The sequence below is a fragment of the Sciurus vulgaris genome (genome assembly GCF_902686455.1).
Source record: "Sciurus vulgaris genome assembly, chromosome: X".
NCBI lineage: Eukaryota > Metazoa > Chordata > Mammalia > Rodentia > Sciuridae > Sciurus > Sciurus vulgaris.
In genome coordinates this window covers 101,852,599-101,879,477 of record NC_136471.1, presented here as the reverse complement: position 1 = coordinate 101,879,477, position 26,879 = coordinate 101,852,599, and the positions used below count along the sequence as shown (strand labels likewise).

The 26,879-nt window shown below is 37.9% G+C and overlaps 1 protein-coding gene across 8 annotated transcripts in view; it reads right to left on the bottom strand.

Moving 5' to 3' along the window:
• The window catches only part of CASK (calcium/calmodulin dependent serine protein kinase), a 358,268-nt gene that overhangs the window by 8,812 nt on the left and 322,577 nt on the right, over positions 1-26,879 (bottom strand). For 5 of the 8 annotated variants that reach the window (XM_079122840.1, XM_079122843.1, XM_079122841.1 and 2 more), the window contains 6 exons: positions 25,574-25,609; positions 23,738-23,934; positions 16,413-16,528; positions 8,042-8,122; positions 7,839-7,919; positions 2,565-2,767 (listed from right to left, as the gene is read on the bottom strand). In XM_079122840.1, coding sequence (XP_078978966.1) covers positions 2,565-2,767; positions 7,839-7,919; positions 8,042-8,122; positions 16,413-16,528; positions 23,738-23,934; positions 25,574-25,609 — 714 coding nt within the window. The remainder of the gene's footprint in view (positions 1-2,564; positions 2,768-7,838; positions 7,920-8,041; positions 8,123-16,412; positions 16,529-23,737; positions 23,935-25,573; positions 25,610-26,879) is intronic. The other 3 variants (XM_079122842.1, XM_079122845.1, XM_079122846.1) reach the window with 1 other exon arrangement.

Genomic DNA, 26,879 nt, shown 5'->3' with positions numbered 1-26,879 from the left:
CCACAATATTTTATCATATGGTATTATTACACATGTGCTCAATTTGGCCTTAATTGTCTAAAATAGATTAAGATGGCCCCAAAGCATCAGACCTGCGCTAAATGTGTGGAACACCCGCATTAGGCGGTCTTTCTATGGCCCATATATGGTAGAAATGGCCTCAGCTGTCGTGGATGTGAGTTTTCCTTGTTAAGGAGAGTTTCTGATGTACATGGAGGAAGGAATTTCATCCTCACCAGTTTGTCTTCTTAATTACATTTTTAGCTTCTGGCACAGTGCTTGGCATATATGAGCTTGATACATGTTTGTTGAATCAAACTATCTGTGAGATACAGTAGAGGGGTCAATCTAACAAGCTGGGACAGGAAAGGGGCATGGAGAAAAACGTCATAAGGTCCCAAGGGGAAAGTCTTCCTGAAGCATCAAGGCTCTGCCTGAAAGTAGGTTGTTCATGACCTCTGGCATCCCCAAAGCAGGATGAGGGCCTTTCCCAGACCTAAGGAGAGTTGGCTGAGGGCAGACAGGCCTGAGGGTAAAGTCCAGTTGGTGCAGACTCTGTGGGCATCCCCGGCTGTACTGGTGTACACAGTGGTCTCAAGTGTGACACCAGGGCTGGGAATGAGCCTAGACTGGGCAGGAGAGCCTGGGACCAGAGTGGTCAACCAGCCCAGTGAGGGGAGCAGGCCCTGGGCTGTCCCCATCCCTAGGGTTGCTGACCCAAGGAGGCTCAGGCAGAGACCAGGATGTCCATGGCCTGCCTTCAGGGCCAGTGGACTTGAGAGATCACAGTTCTGAGAGGTAGGGACACAGGAAGCAGAACAGGAGAGTGCAGGTGTGCTCATCCAGCAGTCAGGGGAGCAGGGGGACAGTGTGCCCAGCTGGGGCAAGGAGGTGCTCCAGGGCCAAGTGCAATGGGTTAAAGGAACTGCTGTGGATGTCCTGATGAGGCTGAGAGAAGGGTCTCCCGCTCAGCAGTGCAGAGCAATGCATGGCTGTGCAAGGGCCAAGGGTCAGGGAAAGCTGGACACTATGGGTGGAGCAGCAGCGGCAGTAGCGGTGGCGGCGGTGATGACAGCAGCGGCAGCAGCAGCAGGTAAGGCAGAAAGCCCTTGAAAGTAGGACTTAGGTAATGCAGAGGGGGTCTGAGGAGCCCTGCAGCCAGCATACTGCTAGAGACATTACTACCAGCAGAAAACGACGTTCAGGTGAAGACCAGTGTGGAACCCAAGGAGAGGATGTCGAAGACCAGGACCAGGATTGAGACCTTGCCTCTAGCCACCCCTGGCCAGAAGATTTTTCCAATCCCTAGTAAGGAGGGATTAGTAGTTAAACAAAAATCAATCTGTGTTAGACATCATCATATTTAGTTCTATATAGGTCCAATTTAATTGTTACGTAAACTATAGTGTTTGCACTATTGTTGCTCTTCTTCCTAGTCCCCTAACCAGATCTTCTCATGGTTTCCAAAGTTCCAAGTTCAAGAACCCCATCAAGTGCTATGAAACGGAAAAACAGATGAACCCATTGGCCACAAGTCAGGATCTTGTTGCCCAGAATCTGAGCAGTCAGGTCCCAGGTCCCACGGATCCTGCTATGCAGTTTCTGTCCTCATTTTGGGATGGCTGGGGGACCAAGTCTCATGTTGTGACCCTTAAACAGGGATTTGCCTTGCCTAAGATGGCCACATAAGCCTCCTGATGAAATAGGAGGGGAGACTACTGAAGGGAAGGTGACCTACCATCTTGGTGGGTAGTGGACTGATTCTAGGTGATGAGGGATTTGGGCGACAGAATGGTCTTCAAAGCGGCAGACCTGAGAGTCACAAGGGAACCCGCAAGCCTCTCCTGTAACCTCCCCTAATGTCTAAAATTCCCAAATCCTCCCTTCTGTGCTTCAAGTCTATTTTGCTTGGATTATACTCAGGCATGAAAAAACAGCTTGTCAGCATTTTTCTTAGGTGCTGGAGATGGAACCCAGGGCCTCACACAGGCTAAGCCCACGCCCTACCACTGAGCTACACCCTCATCCCCTTTGATGTCAAACCTTCAGTTTTCTTTCACTTCCACATCCACCTCCCCTTTGAGTCCTAATTCTAACTGTTCTCCATTCCTGCTCCATCTGACATGTGACATCTGGGGTCACTCATGCTTGTTTTCAGAAACCTAGCGCTGTGTTTCATAAGCAGGCCCCAAGATCAGATTTTTTGCTGGTGATTAACTTAAGATGCTGGTGGGTGCTCTGATGGTTCAGCGTAGCTGTACCAAGGCTGTCGTGATAACAAAGTGTCAGAGTTTCACCCTGAGGTCAAATGATTGTAGAATTTCTGTAGAAGTTTGGAGTATAACAAATCTCCGTAGAGAATCATCTGTTTCTTAAATACATGGCCAGTGATCAGCCAGTCTGCATTCTAGACTGTTAACCCAAGAAATCTTGATTATTGACACTTCCCTGAAGCTTATAAAATTATGATACGACCCACGACTCTCTGATGGCATTTTTGATTTCAGAATCTGAACTTATCAGCATGCAGGTAGGATGGAGGGGTTCAGGTGGCTGGGCCTTACCTGAGGCTCCACATCCAGAATTGCAATCAGTCCCTGCTCGTGGATCTTCCGAATGGTCTCCAGTTTTGTCCCATACATCGCGTCCTCGTGGCTGCCATACTCCAGGTATTCGTTGTTTGAGATGTCTTGCATCATTTGGTCATGAGATACAAAGTAATAATTCTTTCCATTTTCTTCATCTTTCTTTGGAGGTCTGGTTGTATCTGCAAAGTCCCATGTCACAAGAAGTTTAAAAGGCTGAGCTGGTGAACTTATGTTCCTAATGGGCCCACCCAAACTAAATCTCTTTTTAAAAGCTGTGGCTTCTTTAAGGTCTGTCCCACATCCCCTGTTCCCATCCCAGCAGCTATGTAGAAGCAAATTCTAGGAACCACATTTATCTGTGTACAACTATGCCAATTAGTCATTTGGTTTGGGGAATATTTCAGTGTTCAGAGATATATTTCACTCCTTCATGGACCACCACAGGAGAAAGATATGAAATGATCCAAGATTAACATCACTCACTGTATGTCTCTGTGTATTTGGGCCTTGAGCAGAGGGAAGAAAGAAGATTAAAAACAAGGAAACACCAAATATGATTATTTAAATTTCAGTAATGAATAATTAAAAATTTAGTTTCTCAGTTTTTAAAAATTTGTTCCAATGTTTATTTTCTCTCTTCTATAATGTTTTCTCTATATCTTTTTAAAATTTTTTTATTTATCTTTTAATTTTTTACAGGCTGCATTTTGATTCATTGTACACAAATGGGGTACATCATTTCATTTCTATGGTCATACATGATGTAGATTCATACCAATTGTGTAATCATACATGTACATAGGGTAATGATGTCTGCCTCATTCCACCATTTTTCATACCCCCTTCTCTCTCATTTCCTTCTACATAATCTAAATTCCTCCATTCTTCTCTCACTCCCCATCCCCAATCCCCATTATATATTTGCTAGCCACCATTCCCAGGGTTTAACTGGCATATGAGGTTAATGACTGCTGTACTGACAATTCAGAGATTGAATGCTTCATTATGGAAAGTTAGCAAGGTGTGGTCATAATTATTATGGAAGACCTAAACCAGGAGGTGGCAAATTGGCTCAAGGGCTGAAAATGGTCTGCAGGCTTCAAGTTTTACCAAGACACGGCCATGTATATTTGTTCGCATTTTTGTCTGTGCTGCAATGGCAGAGTTGAGTAGTTGTGACACAGACTGTGTGGCCTCTGAAGTCTCAAATGGTTACTATCTGGTCCTTTACAGAAAAGATTTGCCAAAGCCTGATATAAGTGAGTCAGGCTATACCAATATACCAATATGCAAAACTCACTTTAGGAAATGTTTTTCCAGGTGAGCAAGGAATATTAGTTTAAATATTTTTCTTCCTTTCTCCCTTTCTTCTCTCTCTCTGTTTTTGTTCTCTGCCTTTCTTCCAAGTTCCTACCTTCCTTAAAAAAGGGCAAGTTTAGACTACTCTTTGCTGGTACATGGGCTCAAGCCGGTGGGGAATTTCTTCTTTCCTTTAAAAGTGCCAAGTGTCATGGACTTCAAAATGTAGACAATCTAAAGAGGAATCCTTTCTTCAGACACATCAAAAGCTGAAGAAAGGGCATAATATACTGATGATGTTGTATCTTTCGTTATTTCAGTAGTTAAATGTTTGCTGTATGCATATCTGGGGTCAAATATTTTATTTTTTCTTCCAAATTTTTAAAAAAATTATTTATTTTTAAAAATTTTTACAGACTGCATTTTGATTCATTGTCCATAGAGGGGGTACATCATTTCATTTCTATGGTTGTACGTGATATAGATTCATACCATTCATGTAATCATACATGTACATAGGGGGATGATGTCTGTCTCATTCCACCATTTTTCATACCCCCCTCCCTCTCATTTCCTTCTACATAATCTAAATTCCTCCACTCTTCTCTCACTCCCCACCCCTCCTCCGACTCCCATTATATATCATTCTCTACTTATCAGGGAAAACATTTGGCCTTTGGTTTTTTGGAATTGGTATATTTCACTTAGCATGATATTCTCCAATTCCATCCATTTATTTGCAAATGCCATAATATTATTCTTCTTTATGGCTGAATAATATTCCATTGTGTATATATATATCACAGTTTCTTTATCCATTCCTCTGTTGAAGGGCATCTAGGTTGCTTCCACAATCTAGCTGTTGTGAATTGAGCTGCTATAAACATTGATGTGGTTGTGTTACTGTAGTATGCTGATTTTAAGTCCTTTGGGTATAAACTGAGGAGTGGGATAACTAGGTCAAATGGTAAGTCCATTCCAAGTTTTCTGAGGATTCTGCTTTCCAGAGTGGGTTCACCAATTTGCAACTCCACCAGCAATGTAAAAGTATGCCTTTTCCCCACATCTACACCAACATCTATTATTGTTTGTGTTTTTGATAATAGTCATTCTAATTGGAGTAAGATGAAATCTTAGAGTAGTTTTAATTTACATTTCTGTAATTACTAGAGATGTTGAACATTTTTTCATATATTTATTAATTGCCTGTATGTCTTCTTCTGTAAAGTGTCTGTCCAGTTCCTTCCATTCATTTATTGATTGGGTTCTTTGTATTTTTGGTGTAAAGTTTTGTAAGTTCTTTATAAAATTTGGAGATAAGTGCTCTATCTGAATTGTGTGTGGAAAAGATTTTCTCCCACTCTGTAAGGTCTCTTTTCACATTATTGATTGAATATACCTCAACATTGTAAAGGCTATCTATGCTAAACTCATAGCCAACATCATTCTTAATGGAGAAAAACTGAAAGCATTCCCTCTAAAAACTGGAAAAAGACAGGGATGCCCTCTTTCACCACTTCTATTCAACATTATTCTAGAAACACTAGCCAGAATAATTAGATGGACCAAAGAAATTAAAGGGATACAAATAGAAAAAGAGGAACTCAAGCTGTTACTATTTGCCGATGACATGATTCTATATTTAGAGGATCCAAAAAACTCCACTAAAAAACTTCTAGAACTCATAAATGAATTCAGCAAAGTAGCAGGATATAAAATCAATACGTGTAAATCTAATGCATTTCTATTCATAAGTGATGAACCCTCTGAAAGAGAAATTAGGAAAACCACCCCATTCACAATAGTCTCAAAAAAATATTTGGGAATCAACCTAACAAAAGTTAAAGACCTCTACAATTAAAACCACAGAACACTAATGAAAGAAATTGAAGAAAACCTTAGAAGATGGAAAGATCTCCCATGTTCTTGGATAGGCAGAATTAACATTGTCAAATGGGCCATTCTACCAAAGGTGCTATACAGATTCAATGCAATTCCAATTAAAATCCCAATGACATTCCTCATAGAAATAGATCATGAACTTCATCTAGAAGAACAAGAGACCTTGAATAGCGAAAACAATCCTGAGTAGAAAAACTGAAGCAGGAGGTATCACAACACCAGACCTTAAACTATACTACAGAGCAATAGTAACAAAAACAGCATGATATTGGCACCAAAATAGACAGGTAGACCAATGGTACAGAATAGAAAACACAGAGACAAACCCATATAAATACAGTTACCTCATACTAGACAAAGGAACCAAAAACATACAATGGAGGAAAGATAGACTGTTCAACAAATGGTGCTGGGAAAACTGGAAATCCATATGCAGTAAAATGAAATTAAACCCCTATCTCTCACCCTGCACAAATCTCAACTCAAAATGAATTAAGGACTTAGGAATTAGACCAGAGACTCTGCCCCAAATAGAAGACAAAGTAGGCCTGAATCTTCATCATGTTGGCTTAGGATCAGACTTCCTCAACAAGACTCCCAAAGCACAAGAAATCAAAGCAAGAATCAATAAATGGGATGAACTCAAACTAAAAAGCTTTCTCCCTTCCAGATTTTTTTATTGGTGCATTACCATTACCTGGGGTCAAATATTTCAGAGATTAGACATGATTGACATCATCAAAAGTAAGGTTTAAAGCCAAGTTAGCTAACTGGCCATTTAATAACATGGAAGTTCAATTGTTATGTGCTCAAGAAGAAACTAAATATTAGCCAAGCTTGCTGTACTCATGATGTAGATATAAGGAGGATTAAAAGAACATTTCAAGTGTTTGATTAGAAAACTCTAGTAGCACCAATTGTAATAATAGTTGATAAACTTTTCTTGTGTAAATCAGAGCCATCTTCTGAAGCCTCTTGGCTCTCTCAGGTCTACAAATTGAGTAAGTGGTGTGGACTATGTTTCAGTATGGTATCCTAGGGCCCTGCAGGAAGGAGCCAGTCAGGACATTTTCTCCAGTTTTTTTTTTTTTTTTTAACAAATCATTCTCCTTAAACTTTTCCCACCCTGAACAAAGCTGTAACTGCTAGAAAGCTTTAGGGATTAAAATTTGAAACTTTAGAATATAGAGATGATAATAAAATAATAAGATGGCTGCTACTTATCCACCATCTGCTAAGTGCTTCATACACATGTTCTCGAATCTTCTTTACAACCCTGAGATTACTTCATTTTACATTTCACATAACCAAGAGGGCAAAAGGTTAAGAATAAGATATAGAAAGGTAAGGGGAATATTAGAAATCCTACAATTTTCAAATTCTTTATAGTAAACAACTGATAGCACATCAACTGGGTTTTAAAACTGATAAGAAAAAGCCAGGCGCGGTGGCACACGCCTGCAATCTCAGCTTCTTGGGAGGCTGAGACAGGAGAGAATCGCAAGTTTGAGGCCAGCCTCAGCAACTCAGTGAGGCCCCAGGCGTCTTAGCCAGACTCTGTCTCAAAATAAAAAATCAAAAGGGCTGGGGATGCAGCTCAGTGGTAAAGCACCCTTGGGTTCAATCCTTAGTACCAAAAAAAAAAAAGAGAAAAATACTGCTGTATTAGAGAAAAGTATACAACTATTAAAATTCATCTTTCTGAAGAATAATTAATCAAGGCAATGTTTAAGACATACTGTTGGAAAAATTAAATTATAAACAGAATGGATGAGCTTAATGTTCTTTAACCCCCCCCCGCCCACACATTGTACATATATTCATACTAAAAGAAGTCTAGAAGGGTATACAACAAAATATTTATAGTACTTATTATTGGGAGAGTGAAGTTGGGATTATTAACTCATTTTGTTCATTGTCCTCTTTTGGGTTTTACAAATTTTCTACAATGAACAGTTATTACTTATGTAATCAAAAAAGAATATGTAAATTACCATATTGACAATTAATAAGAAAAGCATAATTAAAAGATATTGAGACATTGCTTACGTGGAATAGGGTATGCAAACCGGTCTGGGTGCTTTGTGATGAGGGTGTTTTTTATGTGTCTTCTCCCAACACCATGTGCACCTATGTCATTTTTTGAAAAAAAAAAAAAAAAAAAGAAAGATAAAATTGACAACTGTTAATAATATTTGCAAAATGTTCTGAAAGTGAGAATAAGCAAGCCACTATTTTATGGCCAAACTTACCTAATAAGACTAGTGTTTTCCTTTTGAATGCTGGCAGTTTTACTACTTCTTCATATGTGACAAGATCTAATTGATCAAACACTAAAATGCAAAGATGCAGAAGAAAGGTAAATTTATGGAATGACTATTTCAAGTATGTAAACTATAATTTTACTGGCAAAAACCAAGTTATGTTAAAACAGTGTCTTAAAAATACCAATCCAACTTGATATATGGTTTACATGTAATTTAAATTGTATAGCCTTTAGGGGAGAAATTTTCATTTTTAAACCCATGAAAATGCACTTTAGAAACGGGCATCCAAAGATACGCTGAGTACATGCAGAAAAGTCCAATTTGAAAGGATACTGCATATTTTCTTTCATGCAGTATCTAGCAAATCATATGATCATTCAAAACCACATGCTGTTCATAGTTTTACAATCTTAAGAAATCAGCAATACTACAAAGAAAAAGTTTATGGACAGTCACCAACATGAACAGAGTATGAATGCAGCTAAAGTCAACCAAGAGAGGGGCCAGCTGGATCATTTCTAGAGATGGATGAGAAATGCAAGGCCATGGTCTTGAACTTCATGATTCTTTCTTTGAAGCTGATGAAGGTGGCATGCTAGATTCTTTCAAAGTCAAGTTCTGTAACTATTGTCCCAAGCTTTCAAATGAGCATCTTGCAAGTTTTACTCTAAGCCAGATATCCATTCGATGGGAAATCTCAGGTATGTAAGTAGGGGAACATGCTTTCCTGGCCCCGAAACCATGTCACTATGGACAGTTGTGTGTGATCAATCAGGATGGACAGGATGGAAAGAGTAGTGAAGGAGAGTCTGAGCTCAGAAACTTTTGCCAAAGGAGAATTCTCTATTACAGACCAAGAAGAAATAGTTTAAAAAGTACTTCTCTGACGCCTGCCTCTTAATGACACGGGAAGGATTTCAAGCAACATGTGAAAGTTTTCTGAGCAAATGACCATTCCTGTTGAAGTTCAGTGTGGTCAGTTTCTCACACACATTTGAAAATTCTCACAAGAAGGCTAAAATCATTTGTCTGTTTTCTGCAGTTTTTTTTTTTTTTTGGGGGGGGGGTGCATGGTTGTACCCAAATGTTGTTAGGTACACACTAAAGCTTTCTCTTCAAAGAATAATGAATTAGCCCTGGATTTTATTTATTTATTATTTTTGGTTCCCAATTGAACCCAGGGGTGCTTCATCACTGAGCCACATTCCCAGCCCTTTTTATTTTTTATTTAGAGACAGGGTATCGCAAAATTGCTTACAGCCTCGCTAAGTTCTGAGGCTGGCTTTGAACTTGTGATCCTTCTGCCTCAGCCTCCTGAGCTGCTGGGATTATAGGCATGCACCACCGTGCCCAGCTTCTAGCCCTGGATTTTAGAGGGGTTGAAATAAATTCAATAAAGTCGATTTCACAATGTAGTAAAGGAATCTGGGATACGTAGGTGGATCATTAAGAGGGCTTCTGCTCCCTGAAACAATGTGGCCAAATGATTAGATCAGCTCAGTCCTTAACCCTTGTGACCTGCCCAGTAGCAAAGAACCTCACAATGCAAAATAAGATACCCTGGAATGCAGTACATAAGAAACAAACAAATGAACAAAAAGCATGATTCTCAAAATATATAAAAAGAAATATGATATGTTAATAAAGCATTAGTGCATATTAATGGGTATTTGTGCATTCATTTTCCTTCCATAACTGGATTTCATGAAGGTTGACGGCAAGTCTTTAGAGCATGTTCTCTAGCAGCAGCTAAAAATGACGACATGTTTTCTCTGTTTGGAATGGCACGCTCCCAAAATTAAAATGAACATGAGGCTCTCTGTGGCAGAGCTAGCTAGTGACACCGCAGTGGTAATGGAGTGATGAGAGCTGCAAAATGAAAGCAGGAGTGCTTATGGCATCGCTTTTTGTACCTATTGCCCACTGGGTAATATCTATCAAGAAAAAGCATGCTTAGGAAAGAAGTGCATCAGCTGGCTGGTTTACTTATTTATTTAGGTACTGGGGATTGAGCCCAGGGGCACTTAACTACTGAGCCACATCCTCAGCCCTTCTTATTTTTTATTTTGAGAAAGGATCTTGCTAAGTTGCTTAGGGCCTCACTAAATTGCTGAGGCTGGCCTCCAACTTGCGATCCTCCTGCCTCAGCCTCCCAAATGGCTGGGATTACAGGCGTTTGCCACCATACCCAGCTGATATATTTTAGTGTGTAAAAATAATCAATCCTGTCATGAAAGAGCAAGATGACGATGACACAAGCATTCTGAATGGTAAACACATCCCCTCCCTCTACAGAGCCCTGACTCTAGTCCTACTGAATTATGACATCAGTTTTTAAAAACACACAAGAATGTGTTAGATATCAACAACTGACACCACGAAATGAACAGATAGGTTAAACATTAGCACCTTAACTGTGAACGAGTAACATGAAGGGGTTACTTTGCTCTAAATGAAATTGCCACGTGGTCATAGGGTTGCAAAGTAATAAGAAAGGATATTTAAACATAAGAGATACATGGAATATTAGGAGTGTACTTAAAGACTGAACTTTTAAAGGTTTCAAGTTGCTTGCTGATTGAAAAAAAAAGGACTTAAGAAAATGAAACCACCAAAAACACAGAGGCATAGTCATTCAACAGGTTACTTACATGCACAGAGGCCATTGGGAGTGAGACAGCATGAAAAATGTACAGGGGTCATTGAAATATGGCTTTTCATATATTAGTAAAATAAAAGTATAATATGCACAAAATAAACTTTATCATGCAATATTCTAAACACAAGGCAAATAAATCACATTAAGAAACAAACTCATTTTAATAAAAATTTAATCATATCCTTGTATAAAAGTCAGTGGGTTTCATATACTAGCATCTGTGTAAAAATTTTACATGGGAATTTACAAGAAACTCTCTTCAGAGAGTGTAGGTGTGGAAGTCTTTTGCTTTTCACTTTGTACCTTCCTGTACTGTCTGCAATTTCTAATCTTGTGTGCCTACTATTATTATTATTATTAATTTTTGCTGGTGCTTGGGGATGGAACCCAGGGTCTTGCACGTGCTAGGCAAGTGCTCTACCACTGAGCTGCACCCCCAGCCTTACTTTTATTATTAAAAAAATGCCCTAGGGCAGTGAGGTTACGGGCCACTATTTTGTCTTTAAAGTTCTATGTATTCAAGAAAATAAAAAGCATAGTTTTAAAAAGTAAACAGTAGTAATTGGTAGCATTGTTTTTTTTTTTTCTTTTTTTTTTTTGCGGTGCTGGGGATTGAACCCAGGGCCTTGTGTTTGCGAGGTAAGCACTCTACCAACTGAGCTACAACCCCAGCCCAATTTGTAGCATTACGCATAATTTAAACATGCCTATGAATGGCACTGTAGAAACCCTCTAAGTTCATAGGTATGTTTATAAGTAGCATATTTTAGGATATTCAAATATCATTACTCAGGGATCCATCACTTAAAAATGAATGAATGAGGGCTTTCTTCCTTCCTCTGCACTGGTGATTGAATCCAGGGGCACTCTACCACTGAGCTACATCCTCAGCCCTTTTTAGTTTTTATTTTGCAACAGGGTCTCCCTTAACTTGCTGAGGCTGGTCTTGAACTTGTGATCATTCTGCCTCAGCCTCTAGAGTCACTGGGATTACAGGCATGCACTACCATACCCGACATGAAGACTTTGTAATTTTTAAAAAATTTTACGTTAGTAACTTGATCTAAAATTTCTTTGTGGAAGTCTTAGGGGTGGGAATCTCAAATGCAATTTCTAGCAGCATGACAATGCTTTTTGCACCAAATGTAGGTGGCTAAAAGTCTTTATGTGTTAGGGAAAATGTATTTGCTGTGAACACTACACATACTATAATCAATCTTTTCCCAAGGATTCAGAAATACTTTCTGGCAGAGTTTGCTTATATTTCTCTGATTTCCTGGTAGGTTACTCAACATTCCAGACACTTCTTTTAAGTATTCTGGTAACTACTTTCCAGTTGAATCTTTTCCATAAAAAAAAGCTGTTAGCAATGAATCCTTGTCTCAGTTTGAAAAGCTGCAGATAACTTCAAATACTGTAAAAATTCTTCAGTTAAAAAAGGGCGTTGCACACTGGTAGCATCAGGCTATCGAGTGTACACTTGAATGCCTGCAGTGGCCAGGCAACTAATGTGGTTAAATGACATGGGCCAGACACAAAAACAGGGGATTGTGGGGTTGGTGGGGCTGAAGAATGAGTGTCTATCCAAAAGGCCATCAATAGCCCAGAGGCCTTAACAAAGGAAGTAGCTCACTGTTGATGCAGTCTAAACCCAGAGTTTTATGTTGAATAATCTGACTTTCAAATGTGATAACTTATAAAAAATTATTTCAAACACCGTGTGTGTGTGTGTGTGTGTGTGTGTGTGTGTGTGTGTGTAAGACAAAACTTATTTATGGGTCAAACTGAGCTAACAAATAGGCTGTCACTTTATGATGTGAGATGTAGGCCACACAGATGAGCAGAATTTGGCTTTAATTAAATAGTGGCATTTCCTAGTGACAGAAATGGAAATAATTCTGGTATTATTGTTTCCACAAGTTTTATCTACCGACGCAGTTCCCATCCTTTATTTTTACCACAAATATAAACAATTTCAAAATTTGATGATAAGGTTTGACTCTTGCCGTCAATATATGATCAAGTCTCAAAGATGTGGATTGTGAAACAAAACATACAGTTTTTATTTTAAATTTACTGAGCACTACAGGAAGAAGCAAGAGTGTATTGTGTTTCATTTCATTTCTGAAAAAGCCGGAAAATCCTCTGCAAATATAGTTTGATTTGTGCCTACGAGCCCATCTGGCTAGTTTTCAGTATGAAAGATTATGATATTTCCAATTTTTGATGTTTCCATGTACCTGTCTTACTAATGGAGGTCAACAGTATTTGCTTCTCACTCTTCTAGGGCAATTCTGTATGTTAGGATGAAATTTCATTATGGCTAAAAGCAGAAGAACTAAGATGCCTGAATTCCCTTCCTGACAATCTGATCTCTTGTAAAGTAATAGCAATTACTAAGCAAATGGAAAAGTTGGTTGGTAAAGCAGAAGGAATCTAAAGAGCTGGTAACAGAAAGGAATGCTAGGCTTTGTCAGGTAGAATATTCCAGAAAGTGCAGGAAAAAAGTTGATCATTTCTCCTGACCAGAGAAACCAAAAGGAGAGCTTGTGGGTGACTGCTTTGCAGGTGAAGGAACCCCTAACAATGATATTCTGAGTAGAGAATCACAGATAAACCTAAACACAAAGAAACTTTTCTTTTCTTGGTCTACATTTTATTAGCACTTAAAGGTCAATTATCATGTTCATACCAGAGGTGAAAGCAGTCAGGATTTAGCAAAAAGCTTACACAGGTCTAGCTTCTGACACTCATATATCTCAGGTTGCTGGAGGACAGCAAATCACAATGTAAGAACAAATGCTCTAAATGGTTAAGAAGGCAAACAATAACTCCCATCCCCATCCCGATTCTATGCCATTAGAGAAAAGCATTGTTTAAGGGGCTCTGCAAGAACCCTCTGAGGAGCTCAGACTTGGTTTCCCAAGAGGGCTCACATGCAGAGAAAAGTACTGACTGGCAGAACATTCCCTTAAGCAAAGTTGATAAGGAAGGCCCAGAAGAGATCATTGGTTAGTAAAATACTGAAGATAACAACTAAGTGGTTGAAGTAGGTCCCCCAGCTCTTCTTGTCCATGATTTTCTTCATTTTGAGTTTACAAGAACTTAGATAGGTCAATGGTCTGGGATAGGAGATGTAAAGATAGAGGAAAAAACCACTTCTATTCTACCCCTGTTAGGTTCCTGCCTGTATCAAGGGTAAAACCTTTCAACCCTGACAGGCAATGTCTACCAGAAAGCAAAAGCCTGCTATGGGGCAGAATACCTAGCTTCATTAAATGACACCCATCTGGCAGGATAAGTGGTGAAAGAACACTGGATTTGAGAATTAGAAAAAGACATCCTTGATTGATTAGCCACATTTCCTTGTTTTTTTTTTCTTTTGGTACCTGGGTGCTCAACCACTGAGCCATACCCCGGCCATTTTTTAAAATATTTTATCTAGAGAGAGGGTCTTGCGGAGTTGCTCAGGGCCTTGCTAAGTTGCTGAGGCTGGCCTTGAACTTGTGATCCTCCTGCCTCCGTCTCCCGAGCTGCTGGGATTATAGGCATAAGTGATTTGCCTGAGTCCTATGGTTACTCAGGTGTGCCGATTTCTGGTCCTATCTCAGGCTGCTTACTAAGCTTACAGATGCATTTGCAGGACCAGTGTGCATCATCCATTAGGAATCAGAGAATGAGGACAACAGAAGAGACTAGTGATGTCCCCATGTTAGAAGAACAGAAAAAGTGAATCACAGAAAACACTGGCCGCCAGATTGGATGCTGATTCTCTGGCAAAATTCTTTAATGCATGATTGATGCGTTTGATTCTTTACCAGCATTTAGAAAGGTCTAGTTTTCCAATTGACTTGCTTATTTTCCATCATAACTGAATTAAAGAATATTGGCAAACTGAACACTCATGCTACGTGCCCTCCATTAGTAGAGTATAAAACTAATGATACTGACAGCCTTAACCAGCCATTTCTTTGGTTTTTCTAGGTTTAAATTAATTTCAATGCCGTCTATATCTATATATTATTTAACATTGTAAAAATTTCAAGTTGAGATAGATTTTTTGAGTATTTAGATAATGTCCGTATATTTCCTTGCAAACCTGTTACATTATGCTACCGGTAGAAGCTGATAGAAATAAAAGCAACTAAGGAGACTTGGCAAAAAATTGCTGATATCGTGGGTTGAGCAACATTCTGCTGATATTGCACTGCATTTTTTCAAAGAATACTGCTTGAGAATTTGCGATTAATAGTTGCTAGATTGCATTTAACATGTTTGCTGTAAGTATTTCTTCTCTCTCTTTTTGGGAGGGTAGCAGGGATTGAACCCAGGGACACTCAACCACTGAGCCACATCCCCAGCCCTATTTTGTATTTTATTTAGAGACAGGGTCTCACTGAGTTGCTTAGCATCTTGCTGTTGCCGAGGCTGGCTGTGAACTCAATAAAACAAAACAAAAAGCCATTATGAGACGAGTGCTCTGTAGTAGTACATAATCAGAAGTGAAAGATACATTTTATCAGAAATAAAAATGTGATACAATGTAATTGTAAGTACAATGTAATTGTAAGTCTTTCCAAAGGAAAGACTTCCCATGTAACACTACCATTTGAACTTAACCTATGTGGCCACTCACATTCATTCTATACTATATACAGCATTTCAAAATGTTTTCTTTTAATTTCTGAATGAGAAATGAGAATTGAGAATTCTTAAATTTTACCAGTGAATGTTAGAACATTCTACAGAGAAAGAAGCTTTTCATATTTGTCAGAACCATTGTATTGTTGAATTGGGTATGTATGTTTGAATGCACTTGATTTTTTGGGTCACGTTTGATTTTTGGAGTTATTTCTGAAACCTTGGGAACTAATCTAATGCCAGGGCCAGGGCTCTTAATTCCTCAGAAAAAGTTCCTTATAAAAGGTGTTGTTTTAAGGAATCATGGAAAAGAGCTGTATCATCGTGCATTTTCTTTTCACGTAAGTTACATCCTGTGAGTCTTTTCTGGGAATTCCCTTGTAATAACAGATCATGCTTTCCTAGTATTCGTTTCAGTTTTTAACAAAACAAGTGAACATGTTGACTTACGTTGCACACAAGCTTCCATATAGACAAACAAACTATGAAGGGAAAGCCAAGATAATGTCTTTGATCTTTTAGGAGCTTGGACATGTCATGAAGGAGAAGACTACTCACAGAAATGGACTAAACCAAGTTAGTATCTATGTCATCTGTGCCCTTTCGAACCAAGCACTGAACCATTAGCAGCACAGCTCATACGTGCACCTTTGCCCTTAGATATCTGTCATGGGGCCATGTCCAAGCACCAGGGAGGAAGCCAGGAGGGAGGGTTATCTGCTCAAATGCCAAGGGAGGTAAGAATCCTGGGGACTCAGCAAACTCTCAAGCTCCCATTTCTCAGGGGAGGACTTAACTTGTTGACATCCTTTAGTCTCCGAATACACTATTTCCCAATAGCATTTCTATCCCCTAAAGTACAGCTTTGTAAAATATGTTGCTAACACCCAACATATTAATTGGAGGCAGGGTTTTCTTAATGTTTCTGCAAGCTAGTGAAGATCTCCGAGGGTAGAACATTTTGGTGAACTCTGAAGACCAAATGGAAACGTTATATCTACATTGGTCTTGGAGATGTTTAACCCAGCCTCAGGAACCCATGTACTTTTCCCCTACCTGCGTTGTGCTTTGCCAAATATTTATCTTTGTACTGCTTCTTTTTCTTGCCAAACCAAGTACAGCTGGCCTGCTGCTCCTGTTTGGTCTTCTCCATTGCAATGCAAGCTACTCGCCTAGTACACAGAGGGGGAGAAAACCCGCCAAAATTAATGTATAGTTGTATGTTGATAAAAGAAACATGATTCATTCGAAGAGTTTACATGAAAAAGCATGAACACACTCATTGCAGCCTTTCAAATCACTCACAAAAGGCTGTTTTTTGGTTTTCATGACAATTTCCTAGAAATGTTTAAAAAGCATGGGCTTATGTTAAAATGGCACTGCATTTCTTGAGCATACATAACTGATAATAAGACAGATTAGAAGCCTAAACATGTGGCTATGAGATTCAGTTGGATAATCACGGAATTTTGAGTCAAAACAGGCCTGGTTTGAACACTGGCTTTGTCACGCATTAGCTGGTATTCAGTACTTAGTGTTGGGCACTTTTCTAGGAATTTTACATATATTAACTCAATCTTTCTAATGACAAATAGAATTGTGTCACCATTGTACAGATGAAGGGATATTGAAGGATTGAGGGGTTAAGCGATTTCCCTGAAATTACACAGCTACATTGTAACTTTATATCCTGTAAAAGTGGGGAAGGTCTGGCACCAAGAGCCCATGACCTTAGCCAGAACATTCTATGAAGGGAAGAGTCTATGATCACAGCCAGAACATTCAATCACTAAGGTCTTTAACCTCTTGGAGTCTCTCAGAGGCTGTTGTAAAGAATTAAAGACAAAATGTAAATGTCCCTACCACAACGCCAGGCACACAGATGTTCAGTAAATGGTACTACTACTACATGACAATTCCTTTTTCTTTTTCTTTTTGCATACTGGAGACTGAACCCAGGGGTACTTACCCACTGAGCCACATCCTTAGACCCTAGACCTCTTTATATAATAGGATATTACACCTTTGTTAGTTATATACATTGCAGATATCTTCTTCAACTCTATGGTTTGCTTCTTTATTCTTTTTATGATATCTTTTAATGAACATACTTTATTAGTTTTAATTTAGTTAAATTTATCAATCTTTCCTCTAATGAGAAGTATTTTTTATATTTTGAGAAATCCTTCCTTGTCTTTGAAGATTTTTTCCAATATTACCGTCTCAAAGTTAATAGTTTTTATCTTCCATGTTTTGGTTTTTAATGTAAAGGAACTGATTTTTGATTTTTGTGTAAAGTAGGGGTCCAGTTTCTTTCTTCTTTTTCTCCTTAATAGATACCCAATTATCCCAGCACGACTTACTGAAAAGTCTATCCATTTCAGATTGCTTTGCAGGATTATTTCTGTCATATATCAAGTATCCATTTATGTATGGGAGTGTTTTGGGGGGGGTGTTTTCTACTCTTTTCATCTGATCTATCTGAGCATCCTTAAATTTATTGCAGATGATTATTATTATTTTTGGTACCAGGGATTGAACCCAGGGATGCTTAACCACTGAGCCACATCCCTAGACCTTTTTATTTTCTATTTTGAGACACGGTCTTGCTAAGTTGCTTAGGGCCTTGCTAAGTTGCTGAGGCTGGCTTTGAACTTGCGACCCTCCTGCCTCAGCTTCCTGAGTCGCTGGGATTACAGGTGTGTGCCACCATGCCCTGCAATACTTGATTATCTTAACTACTATATCTTTATAAGGAGTCTTGGTATCTAGTGGAGTAAGACCTCCTTCCTCATTCTTCAAGAACATCTTGGTTACTCCTTAACTTGTGCATTTCCATGTAAACTTCAAAATTAGCTTGTCGATTTCAAAACTGTTGGGATTTTGGCTGAGGTCATACTGAATCCATAAAATCAGTATGGGAGGAATAGGTGGTTCTACAATATTGAGTCTTCCAGTTCATGAACACAACATGTCTTTCTGTTTTCCTTAAGTAAGTCTCAAAACATTTTATAATTTATTCTATAAATGTCTTGAACACCTTTGTTAGATTTGTTTCCAGGCTACTGATTTAAATGTACAAACAAGATTTTGTAAATGGTATTTAAAAACCACTTTGTAGTGATGAAAATTTCAAACATATATGAGAATATAATGAAATGAACCCCAGATACGTACAGCACAGCTTCAACAATTATTTACTCATAGTTTACTTTGTTTTATTTATACCCTACTCACCTCTAGATTATTTAGGAATAAGTCCAAGGGTACATCATTTCCTTCTTAAATAGTCTTATAACTTTTAAGTCTATAGGTTCCCTTTCTCTTTTTTATTCCCCTTGAAATTTATTTGTTGTAGAAACTGCTGGTCTATCTGTAGTTCTAGAGGGTCTGATTTTTTTTTATTGCATCTCTGTGGTATCTTAAGTGTGTTCCTTTACCCTTTGCATTTCTTACAAATAGGTAATTAATCTAGAGACCTAATCAGATTCAGGTTTAATTTTTTTTTAAAGAATAGAGCATCATGGTGTTGCAGGTGATATTATGTATGGCATCTTTTAAAAGTTTTACTTTCTGTTTGTGACTGGTAAACAGAAGTGAAATTGATTTTTAAATTAAGTGGTTCTATTAGTTGATTATACACAACAGGGGGTTTATTCTGACCTAGTCATAGATGCATGTAACATAATTTGCTCCATTTTAATCCCCAGTACTTACTCTTTCCCTACTATCCTCCCTCTCTATGATCCCCTTCTTCTACTTTACTGGACTTTCATTTCTTTGTTTTCAAGTTGGTTCATTAAAGTGAAACTCACTGTGATATATTCATACATGCATGTGGCATAATTTGGTCAATTTGATTCCACAGTTCCTTCCTAGAATTGATTTTTAAAATATTGGTTTTGTATCAGCAAACTTGCTGAACTGTCATATTAATTCTAATTGTTTATCTACAGATTCCTTTGAATTTCTATGAATCACAAAATCTGTAAAAATTTTCCCTTTCCAATAATGTTAATTGTAGGTTTCTTGGAGATGTCCTCTATCTGGTTAAGGAGGTCCCCTTCATTTTATGGCTTGTGGGAGTTTTAATCAGGATTGGGTATTGAATTTTATCAAAAATTTTTTTCTATATCTATTGATATGACCATATGGATTCTCTTCTTTAGTCTGTTAATGTGGTGGATCAGGCTGATTGGTTTCCAAATGTCAAAACAGCCAGTACAAATTCCACTAGGTCATGATGTTTTGTCCTTTTTATATATTGCTGGACTCAACTTGCTAATATTTTGTTAAGAACTTTTGTATGTGTTCATGATGGATACTAGTATACAGTTTTATTTTCTTTATTTTTGTACTGGGGATTAAATCCAAGGATGCTTTACCACTGAGCAACATCCCCAACCCTTTTTATTTTGAGACAGGGTCTCACTGAGTTGCTTAGTGCCTTGTTTAGTTGCTGAGGCTGCCTTTGAACTCGCAATCCTCCTGCCTCAGCCTCCTGAGCCGCTGGGATTACAGGTATGTGCCACCATGCCTGGCTGGGATGTAGTTTTCTTGAACTGGCTTTATTTAATTTTGGTTTTGGGGTAATAAGGGCATCATAACATGAGTTGGGAGGTATTCCTTTCTATTTTCTTAAAGACATTTTCCTCCATGTCTCTTGTTTACCGCAGTTTTTATTTATTTTTGGTTGGGGAGAAGACATTTATTGGGAAATGCTGTGACCTATCAGCGATAGCATCAAACTCAATCTCCACATGTGCCATACAGAGAAGGCTAATGAGATCTTTACTTGGGGAATTCTGACCTAAGTCAATATATGCTATAGTCATAATTAATTATAACTTCTCTGAGGCTTAGGATCTTTGGAAACATGGACAGAATTGAGGAAAAAATTTTTTGACAGGTTAAAAAAAGACAAACCCTGCCCTTGTGAGGCTTATGTTATCATGTACATAGTATCTTACAATAACAAGTTGGTGGTGTGGTCATGTGTAGTATGATGATAAAGGAATGAAAGTGACTTTTTACCACTCAGGAAATAAATGGCAATTCTTTAGCTCAGTCAGTGCACAGAAACTGACTGAGGTTTAGGGTTAAGGTCAACATGGAAGGAAATTTCAAACACAGGTTTATTTCACTGATGTTAATTTTATTGTCAAAATTAAAATCTCAGTGGCCACACACCTGTTAGGATGACTTTTAAAAGTTTCATATAGGGGAATGCCATTCAGCAATAAAAAGACAAGGAATGTGTGATCCGCATGTTAATTTTATTAGTACCCTTGCTCATAGGCAAGGATACCCAAACATACCACAGACCTAGACTGATGTGACTACAGAAAGACATTGGGTTCAAAAAATTTAATTTCTTAACTAGAAGATGTGAAAAATGTGACTTGATGGCGATACCTTTGAATAAAATGTCTAGGTCTGGCTGATGATATTGTTTCAAATCTTTCTTGTAAGTCTTTCATGCCTACTGACATTTTAGAGACCAATTCCCTTTCCCAATAGAGGGAAACTGCTTTTTCTCTTGAGCCATTCCATGTCAGTAAATGGAATCATATAGAAAACCCTCTTCCTTTTGCCTGGCTTCTTTCGCTCAGTAGAATAGTTTTGAGTTTCATCCCTACTATTATATAAATGGTTTATTCCTTTTTATAGCTGGGTGGCGTTCCGTTTGTATGGGTGCATTATCATTTTTTTTTATCCATTCAACTGGTGGAACACTTTAACATCATTCTAATAGATGTGTGGCCCTGCAATTTTCATATTGTTACTGTCTTCCCCACCCCACTTGAGAGTTCCTCTGGTTCTTTTTCAAATCTGTCATGTCATTTATATTTTTTTCTGTTCCCTAGAGATATTTTTCAAGCTCATTGTTGATATTTTAAAACCTGGTAATCCTAATTTTAAAATCTTTGTCTTCTAATTCAATAGATAGAGTGGGTTTGAGTTTGTCTTTGTTGTCATTTCTGTTGGGTCTTGTTTCCTTGTGTGCTTGGCAACTTGGACTTGTTGGTCACTGCCCTGGAAAAAGTTTATGTAGGGTGTCAGGATGAGGTTGTGGGGTTAAGATAAAAGTGTTCTTTTTTAGAGACTTTCTTTTCATTTATATCAGATACATGGGACTCTTAATAAGGAAAATGAAAACTTCAAACCGAATACATGACTTGAGTTTCCCTGGCTGCCCCAGACTAGATGCACCTTGGTATCAATTAATTCAAGGTGAACTGGTAGCCACAATTTTTTCAGAGGGAGTTTGTTTCCTCTTTACTTTTGCCTTTGGCTTTGCTCAGTGACAAAGCAGTCATCTCTATAGTCTCCTGGTCAAAGGGGGAGTAAGGGTCTACTTACCCATTACTCTTCACTTGTGGGTATTACCTTTTGTAATTCTAACACTATAAGGAGGGTCTCTCAACAGATTCCCCAACTTGTTTAGGCCTTAGAGCTTAACTTGGATCCTCTGGCATAATAAGTGTTCAGTAAGGGCAAATGCCCCTCCTGGCAAAATGTACCAATTTTGGCATTTCAAATTTCTGCTTATCATTCTGAGTAAAGGCTTTCATAGAAAAATTGGTCACTGAGTTCTCTAGTACCTTTTCAACTATTCAGTACTTTCAAGGCCTTTTTAAAAAGCATATTTTCAGTAGCACTTTTCTTTTTTTTTTTTTTCAGCAGGGAGATTGATCCAAATAACCTAGTCGACCATTATGGGAAAGAGGAAGCGAATCTGCTTTTCCCGCTGCCATTTCTCAGAATTTCCTCCAGAGAACTCAAAGTTCTAGATATTGGTGGAACATGATTTTTTTTTTAATAGATGATCTTATTAGGGAGAAGAGGTTTGAGATCTACATAATTATTTTTGATAAATGTTCATAATATATGGCAACACTCAAGAAAACATTTTGTAGAATGTAAATCTGTTATGAGCATAACAGAAGCATCATCAAAATGATTTAGAAATTGCTTTCCTCCAGCTTATGCTAAACTGTTTCTTGAAGATCAGAGTGAAAGACAAGGCCAGATGGAAGTAAGGCTGCTGCTTCACTGGGCCCACGTTTCCTCATGTGGAAAAAAATGGCATCTGAAGTCCTCATCAGCTCCAACATTCTAAATTTAAGGATATTTTTGGGAAACATAGGATAGCTGAAAGAGGCGATCAAGCAGAAGAGATTAACTGAAATAACTGAGAAAGCTCCTTTTTTTTTTTTTCTATACTGGGGATTGATCCCAGGGCCTCACACATGCTAGGCAAGTGCTCTACCACTAAGCTATAGCCCCAGTCCTTTTTATTTTGAGATGGTGTCTAGTTAAATTTCTGGGGCTGGCCCTGAACTCACAATCATCCTTCTAAGCCTCCCAGGTATCTGAGATTACAGAGGTGCACACTGCACACAGTTGAGTGGTTGAGAAAGCTCTTAATTAGAGAGAAAAATGGGTGAAAAAGTCATTAAAAATGTCTATGGACTTTGGCTTCTTTTAACTAGGTTCAAAATTTTTTGTGGTGGGGGGGCTGCTTATGGTTGTTATTTTTTGTTACATGAAACAAACATTGGGTTATTTCTTTTGAATCAGATTTCTGGTAGAAACTGCCCAAATACCAACAAAGGCAAGACCATGAACATTTAAAAAAATTGTTTGCACAAACTAGAGCAATGATAGCAGAACCAAATTTTACAAAAATATAAACTGACTCGTGTCTCTTCTCTCAGTTAAAAACAGGGTCTAACAACCTTGTCTGACATTAGCCTGCTTTCAGAGTCTGCGTCTGCCTTCCCTTCCTTTTTCCTTCCTTTGTTTGATGCTGCGGATGGAACCTAGGGTCTTTTGCATGCCAGGCAAGTGCTCTACCATACAGCCAACACCCCCAGCTCAGAAAAGGCATTTTGAAACAACTGGTAAGGCAAAGAAAGAAGGTTCTGGCTGCCTTTCTCCCAACAGTAAAACATGTTTTTATTTTTAAATGTCCTGAGTGCAAAAAACATCCCTGAGTGATACTGAATCATCCCTCAGTGATACTGAGTTGTTTTGCTGGTGATGGGGCCATATGGGCACGAAAGCATACAGAGGGGTAAGGAGGAGATACATTTAAAGAAAATGCCACTCTAAAAGGACTGCAACATCTTATAGAGTAGAAGGTTCTGCCTGTGTGATCCTGTGATCTGATGCTAGTCACTCAACCACTCTAGGCCTTCTTTTGCTCATACATAAAACTCAGATCTGCTGAGGACTGAGAATTCTTAGATGGCTGATTTTGGATTTTGTTTGGCTAGCAAAGTATGTATCAAACAGATTTCACAATATGAAATAACATAAAGTTGAACATTGGATGGGCAGGGTTTCATTTTTATTATAAAATAACAAAAGCATACCATTCCTGAAGTTCAGGAGAAGGGATGAGGCCTGCGGTTCCATTTTTGGAGTTTTCCAGTTTACCCTGCCACCAATTGTGATCATCCTTACTAATAATTTGGATGATGTCACCAACTCGGAATCGAATGCCAGCTTCCTTGCAGGGGATGAGGTCATCCTTGGCTGGATCATATTCAAATTGTGCTCTTACATAGATCTATAAAATAGGAGTTTGTGAGAAAGGAGGCCATAGTGATGTGAAGGAAAACAGCTCTAATCTAATAATCACACACCACACTTACAATACAAATAGGACGTAAGATGGGAAAAGCAAAAATGATGTATGGAAGTACGACACAAAAGACTTCTATACTGCTATAAACAATGTACTACCTTTGATGTGTAAAGGTTCAAAACTTTGCTGTTTTTATTTGGAAGGAACACTTAAAATACTCATTAATTAAAATAAATACTTATTTCTGCTTTTAGTGTAACAGAATCGGTCTATACTTACAGAGAAGTATGCTTATCATTTTTAAACCTACAGTGGTTATGTTGATGTTATGGATAAGCTGTCATGACAACATAGCAGCCTTTAAGCCATAAAGACTAGCAATCAGGGTAAGTTTTAACCCTAAAGCAGCACATGACATAAAACTAGCAAGAAACTTTGGGCTAGTGTCTTGAAAAACAAGGCATACATGACAACTGGCAGCGTGTCTACACACTGCTGATAAACTTAAATGTAACCCGAGCAATTTAAAGAAAAAGTTAAAAAATATTTTATTTCTTTAAAAGAATTTAGGCTTTACACTTGTGTTTTGCTCTTCTGAGAGAATAAAAGTTGAATGTGAACCCTAGTTTTGCCAACATAACACTTGAAATCAGCACAGAGCTTCAGGATATGCCTAGTTCAAGGCTCTGAGTTTTAGGATATGAATTTACTTAGGAAACAGATGAACATCCAAGGGTTAGAATATGGCAGCATTTTGTGATTTCTAAATGCTTTAAAATGAGGTACTATAAACTGATGTTACACAGTCTTAAGACTAAAGTGTGGATGAATTCTATAAATTCTAATTTATGTAATTCTGAACTCAATTTGAATTATTTTAACACCGCATTTTAAGAAATAATTCCATAAAAATTCTATCTCTTGAAATTAAACTTGAATATTAATGCTTAAGTCACTGTAAAACCAACCTGAAGGCTTTGGAACCATTGTATAATTTTTTTCTGTTTATTTTTAGCAATCCAGCCTATAAAATCAACGAATTTCTGTATTTGCACTTAAAACCCATATTTAAAAGTGCTGGCAATTTGAAAGTTACTTGTAGTGCCAGCAGCACTTAACATTTCATATTTAAATGAATGCAGGTATATTAGGATGTGAAGTCAGGATATTTATGCTATTTCTTTTATTTTTAACTGTAAATGGTTTTCAGAAATACACATGCAAATACAAAATTTAAGAAAAAGCTTTCAACTTCAGAAAATTGTTTAAAAATGTTCATCAAGTATCTTTTAGTTATTTTTAGAATTCTATGAATTTTGTAACTTTTAAAATTCTTTTCCACCCCAGAGCCGCACATAAGACCCTTAAGGGCTGAATTCTTAACCATCGACACAAAATTATCAGGTTGAAATTACAATAACCATCACAGCTACAAAGATGTGAGGAGAAAATCTTTATAGAGAATTAGTCACGTGTAATGTGTTAAAATGAAATGGTACAAGCTCTCAACGCTCAAATGTTATGGTCCAAAATGCAGACATTATGGGATGGAAAGGGTTAATAAAGGATTGGCTATTAGCAGCTCAGTTTAGAGAAGTTTCTATAGAGGATATCTATTCACCTGTCGTCCTTTTGGTTGGGTAGTTGATGGCAAGTCCTGTAGAATAAAGCCAACCCAGGAGAAAAATTTTCATTTACTTGTCAAGAGCACAAGGTAATTTGTGTGTTCTGTTACAATATGGTTAAAAAATGAGCTAGATTTAAGTTGTAAAGAGATCATATACATTATTTCAGTTCTCAGAAATGTTGAGTTATCAAAAAAATCAAACCCAGGCCATTTAGCAGCAAGCTGAAGAAAGCAGGTAAGTTGAAGCAGAGAGAAAATGTGTTCTTAAGAACCAACTCAGCATCTTCAACACAAAAGCCACTGCGAGTGAAATAGCCTATTTAAAAAAAAAAAAAAACACCCCAAACTAAAAAGAGCTATTGCCCTTTCAACTTAGTCACTGCAACCATTTAGATTTAGAAAAATTCAATAGCTATATGGATTTCCACCATCTTAAAAGCATTCAACATTAAGTGTCATAAATGAATTCCTTTGGTAGCCTATTTCAAAGTTGGAAATAAAGTCATGGACAATTTTCTTCCAGAATTTTAGTTAGTGATATAGTTAGAATATTATTGCATTTGAGATGATCTTGAAATTATTTACAATTTTACTTGGCAAAAAGTTGACATATTATTTACAGGGTGAGTTAAAAATCAGTTAAAATAATGCTGCATTCTCAGAACTCTTGATAATTTCAACTGGGTGACAGACAGCAGCGTCAGCAACTTGGAGAAGATTTGGTTACCCCAAAAGTTTGCAAACCTGCACTTGTAAGTGCTTCTCTTCGTTGAAATAAATTAAAAACAATTCTATCTGTATTCCGAAATGGATGGTTCTGAAAAAATGGAAAATTTCCATATTCAAGTCAAATATAAAGTACTTTGTGTTAAAGATGTGATAACAGCGTGGCTTGAGTGCAGTTTGAAGCCAGTTCCTTTTGCTTTTCATATCCAGGCAAGGCTTATAATTCACAAAAATATGTGCACGTACCACAATAACAGAGGGCACACCAATTCGTAAACTTAGATAGCGGAAACTAAACATGTTGCTGATATCCCTCAGAATAGAAAACTACAAAGCCCGAGAACACCCAAATGACTATTCTGTGAAATCCTTACATTTCTTTATCTTTTCTCAAATTTAAAAAAAATTAGAAATTTAAACAAATTTCCACCTAGGTCCTTTGCATGGGTTTGTGCAAAGTTATACACCTGGTAGGGTGGCATAGAGATATTTGAGAATGACCACAGCAGTCTTGAGCTACATTTCTTTGAATGTAAATAATGCACAGGATTTTTAAGGAAAAAGGAAATGTTGC